Raw genomic sequence first — 5,345 nt, forward strand, 5'->3', positions numbered from 1 at the left:
TTTCAACTTTCAATATTTTATTGTAGCTCATGTAGTACATGAACAATATGTACAAATTTTCCAAGTTATAAACTCCATCTTTAAACCAAAACAATGAATAACCCTATAAAGTGTTTGTGGAGAGGTCCAATTTGTGCGCTGGACGAGCCATAGTGACTCTATTATCTGAAGAAACTGTTGCTTCAAACAGACAATGAGATTGCAATAGTTTAAAAAATTAACATATAGGATATTATCACTTCTGAGATTACAACTAAGATGAAACTTTCTGCTGAATAAGAGAGATTTCTGTAGAATTATGGAGCAAATCAAATACTATTCTTTTACACAAACACACAAAACACATTCAGGCAATTGTCCTAGTCGAGACTTGGTCTTTCCTTGGGGTATGTTTCCTTGCTGTAGTCTCTGATTGGGGAGTAAAACTGAAAGAATAAATATTGATCATAAATGAAACCAGAAGCTTTCAGAACAACTAAAAAAATGTTTGTCTTTAAACAGTTAGCAATAAACTTGATTTTCTTTAGTGCTAAAGCTGCAAAGGTAAATTAATCAACAAAAAAGTAGATGTCACTGAGCATTACTGTGATGCTGTTTGATGCTTCTTTGACCAGGGGTTTACAAAAATGTTTAAAGCCACTTGCCAACAGGGAAAGAGACTTTAAGAAAGCAACTTGTCCTCACTAATTTTCCAGTTGCCCTGATTTCTATGACATAATCATGATGTAATTATGAACAAATAAATCAACATGATATTTGATGTTAATGTTTAGTGGACTATTTATCGAAAAGTGATAAATAGCCAAGAAAGATAACCCTACTGTATCATCATTGTGAAATTTAACAGTTACATTTATTGTAGATATGAAATGAAATACAAGTTTATTGTCAGTTTTGAACCGTGAGCAAAAATTATCTAGTAGCCCACAGACAAGTAAGATACCATTATTTGATTGCCCGAACTGAAAACTGACTTGTCCTAGGCATCAGGCGATGGGACTTTTTAAACCCTGTGGACCTTGCTCACCTTGTACTGCCTGCGTTCATATTGCTGCCAGGGATAGGGGTTGTTCTTCCTGTCCCAGCTAAACAAACAAAAAGTATACTGTTACCTCAGGATTGAGGATACGGATAGCTACTGATATTACACAGTACTAAAATGCAAGAAGCTCATGGTCATCGACCAGGACTTCAACATCTACATTGATCAACAACGCAAACAATAGTTGATCTGACATAATAAACATATCATCAAAAGTATTTCAAACCAGTACTCAGAATTTACAGCATGAACAAAATCAGACAACGTAATGTTTTGGTATCATTTACATGCAAGGGTTCACTTTCAAAAGAGCCGATTAGAGAGTTTCATTCAATGTTTAGCTCCATGAAAAATGAATACTTTGCACATTTGGCTGCTGGTACTTTGTATGCAGATCACTTTTTTTCTATACATACTGACCGCATTCCATTTTCTATGAATGTTCAGCCCAAATGACTACTTTAAATACCATCAATATTTGAAATACGAGATGGGAGCAGACTAAGACAATTAAGACACAAGAACAAATGGTTCCTGAGACAAATATGCTTACAGGGTAATATTGTTATCAACATGAACTTCTTAAGGCTCATTATTTGGAATGCTAGATTAACTTCCAGCTCAGCTGTCTTTTTGTAATCATACTCTCAATATGGAAATACTGAGACATCATACGAACGAGACTAACTCATCCTTGCTGGAAGTCACGTCTCCCCATTCCTTTGAGAGTGAGTGTGTTTGGTTTTACGTCTCACTCAGCAATATTCAAACTATATGACGTCAGTATGTAAATAATCACGTTTGGATCAGACATTCCAATGATAAATAGTGTGAGCATCAATCAACACGATTGGGAGAAGATAAATTGGAAAGAGTTCCGCCCGTAACCCCCATCATTTTACATAGAATATTGCCACCTTCCCCGGTGTAATATTCCTACACTGAAACAAGTTCATTGATGTGTTTTTCATATCTGTTCTAGTTTACTGAATGTATATTTAAGGTGAGGTATGCATGTCAGTTTGTAATTTTGGCTTTTGATTGGGGTGGGGGTTATGGGCGGAACTCTTACCAATAAATTGCATAAACCAAGTCAGTAAACCTTACCACCTACTCCTGTTAGTTACCTCTTACAACAAGCATTGGCTACAGAAGATTAATCCTAACCCTGATCTTCATGGGTCTTTCCTTTGTAAATCCCTGAACATGGATTACAACATGACAACATGGTTCAACTTCGAACCCTTCTCATCATGGAATGATATTGTTATTGTATCATTTGGTTCTAGGTAAACATATATCAAACAATTGATGAGAACACTGTATCAACCATGATCAATCTATTAAATGAGGGAAAATGGTGACAGTAACTTGCAGCATAATTGTCAAAGGAATACCCAGCACAGAATTGCTATGCACCCCTCCAATATATATTACAAGTCACACTGCATCTGCATTAAGTTCATTAACCTTGGAATGTTAGCCAGTGTGATCTTATCATTTATCCTAGATTCATTTTCCAGAGTATTTTATTTTCAGGCAAAATTAACATGCAATACCACTTTCTCAAAACAAATGATTGTCGAGCTTGAACTGGACTGGCTGCATTAACCCTGGTGACCATGAATGAGCACCTAACCCTAACTGATTGTAAAGTGTGCTTGACTGTGAAGGGGATCCAAACACCAAGGACTGAGTTGGATGTTGCCTAAACCTTACCCTATCACAACCAACTAAGGATCTTTTGTTTAAGACAGGCATTATCTGTGAAGCTAGAGTATGAGTCTGCTCTTGACCAGGTAATATTTGTTGTTTTCCATCTGATAAAGATAAGAACAAAACAGAAAATAACCATCTTACCACACATCTGGGTTTCTTGTAGCGAGTCTCATGGTGTAAAAGAAAGCTGCAGCAGCTCCTACACCAGTCGCAACAAATAGTGGGATCAACTGTAAATTGATACAGAAATTAACATGGTTGACATTGTTACCTTAGTAGCAACAGTACATAGTCTATATTTTTCAAACTTATTTCACACGATGAATTCACTAATAACATGATATATTAATAGCATCATCACATAACTTTTTAGCGTATTCATACATTAAACTGGATATAGGGCAGCACTAACTAAACGATACACAAAACACTCAACTAGAAGTGAAAGTAATATTATTCACATTAATTGACACCATTTTCACAAATATTCTGTTTAAGAATAAATCTGACAATGGTTCAGATCCAGCATACACAGGCCCTGCTCCAAAGATGGCCGATCGCGTTTCAAGTATTGCCGACATTGTTTCTGATAGGAACGTTGTGTTTTTGTTATTACCGCTAAACTAACAACATTGCTGCAATTGTTTCGCGAGTGGGTGCGTTTGTCTACATTTGACATGCAGTTCCTTCAAATTTGCATTCTCCATGTCATTTTACAGGCCAGGGCCCCGTTTCACAAAACTCTCGTAAGCCTAAGGTCTCGTAACTTTTCTCGTAACATTCCTACTTACTATGTTACAGTATAGGAGGTACGATTGCTACGAGAAAAGTTACGAGACCTTAGGCTTACGAGAGTTTTGTGAAAGGGGCCCCTGGTGAAGATATTTGTTGGAACTGGTCTTCAGCAACCTAGTAACCAATGACAAACAGAATGACACCTGATGACTTTGTTGGTGTAAGTCATTGTGTTAAATATTGTGTTAATAGACATTCACGTTATTTACAATCAACTGATAAAGAATCGACCTAGGCGCCTCTGAGAGTGGGAGTTCGAATCCCGTACGGGGCTCAACCCAATAAAACATTAAAATATCCTTGAATTTAAGGTAGTTTACTCAGAGTTTAATACCAAATACCAAATGTGGTATGTCTACAGTCTGAAACTCCCTTTAGACTCAAATGATGAATATTATCGTTCCACTTTACGGGGGTTATGGATTTCTGAACTTAACCCATAAGGCTTTTCAAGAAGTATCACTATCGGGACACGATTTCAAGGGCACATGAAAACAAAGAAATTAGAGCTCTGGGGAATACGTCAAGAGCATAATTTTCGATTAAGTTATTCTAAGACCGACCAAAGAATTTCCCTGAACGTTTCTCACCGAAGGATGCGATTTCAAACTTGACACTGTCAACCCCTTCATGGTTAATGCCACCTTAGTTTTGACCGTGCAAGCAGACTGAAAGATGGCGGATGTTGTTGTATACTACTATGATCACAACTCATGCCAGTTAGGCGCCAGTTGGTTATATGTCCGATATCGTATTAACGCGTCTCTAAATTGTTGACGTCTCCGATGGCATTTGCTTGAACGTGATTTTAGCACCAATACATCATATCCAAATTCACATCCCGATTAGCGTGGTGTGCCAATGTACGGCTGCTGATTTTTTCCTGGACAAAAGGGAATAACGACATATTTATTCTCTGCATGATTTCTTACTGAATACAGTACGCGACATCTGCATGTTTACGTTTTTTTCTACACAGACATGGTGAAAGTAAGTTATTGATCAGTTGGAAGAGACAGTGAGTAAGTTTTACGCTGCACCGATCAAGATTCCATTTATATGGTGGAGGTCTGTAAATAAGAGCGTTTGGACCAGATAATCCAGTGATAACACCATGACCATCGGTCAGCGAGCCTGACCGCATGATCCCGTTTCTTTGTGACAGTATCAAACACATAGTAGCTTTATACCTTTCAACATACTGATACCAGGTTTTATCCTCAGTACCTTTCGTTACACTCCATCAGTGGTGGAGTGAACGAAATACACTGAGACGAAGTTTACTCAGACTGCCGATTTTAACAGTTGTACAGTGGCTAAACTTGGAACACGGGTGTTAAATTATCTTAAATTCCCTGAACCATATTTTGTTTTCGTCCAGACGGTACTGTTACTCTGCAGCCATTAATCAAGCATGTTTAGTTTTTTTCCACACATTTTTGAATCTATTGTTTCAATAAAAACGTTTCATTTCAATTTTAATGAAATGGCATCTTTCAGTAAAACATATGTACTAGTATATCAAGTGTTACACTACACTAGCCATATTTATGTCATCTACTGACTGAAAAACCCATGCCATTTTTGTCCCTTTGAGTAATTTACAAAGTCAGTCAGCAGATTTATATTCTGAAAGAAAAAAATTGACGTCGTTTTCAAATTTTCATATGACTTTTAACTTTTCTTTGTTATTTGTAAATTGGATATTGGACATTAAAGAATTTGATATAGTCTTCACAGTTGCAATCTTAATTTTGGCCCCCGTATCACTGTACCAATTCTCTCATCC

General features: G+C 37.0%; 1 protein-coding gene across 1 annotated transcript; it reads right to left on the bottom strand.

The window, feature by feature from the left end:
* Window positions 1–4,258, bottom strand: LOC137298186 (cytochrome c oxidase subunit NDUFA4-like). The gene is made up of 4 exons (XM_067830343.1): window positions 4,147–4,258; window positions 2,903–2,991; window positions 1,028–1,085; window positions 1–425 (listed from the first exon to the last, which is right to left on the bottom strand). Exons 1-4 carry the CDS (start codon window positions 4,186–4,188, stop codon window positions 360–362), a joined length of 255 nt encoding a protein of 84 aa, XP_067686444.1. The 5' UTR covers window positions 4,189–4,258; the 3' UTR covers window positions 1–359.
* Window positions 4,259–5,345: the final 1,087 nt, after the last annotated feature.

The sequence above is a fragment of the Haliotis asinina genome, chromosome 10, assembly GCF_037392515.1.
Source record: "Haliotis asinina isolate JCU_RB_2024 chromosome 10, JCU_Hal_asi_v2, whole genome shotgun sequence".
In the NCBI taxonomy this organism is placed as follows: Eukaryota; Metazoa; Mollusca; class Gastropoda; order Lepetellida; family Haliotidae; genus Haliotis; species Haliotis asinina.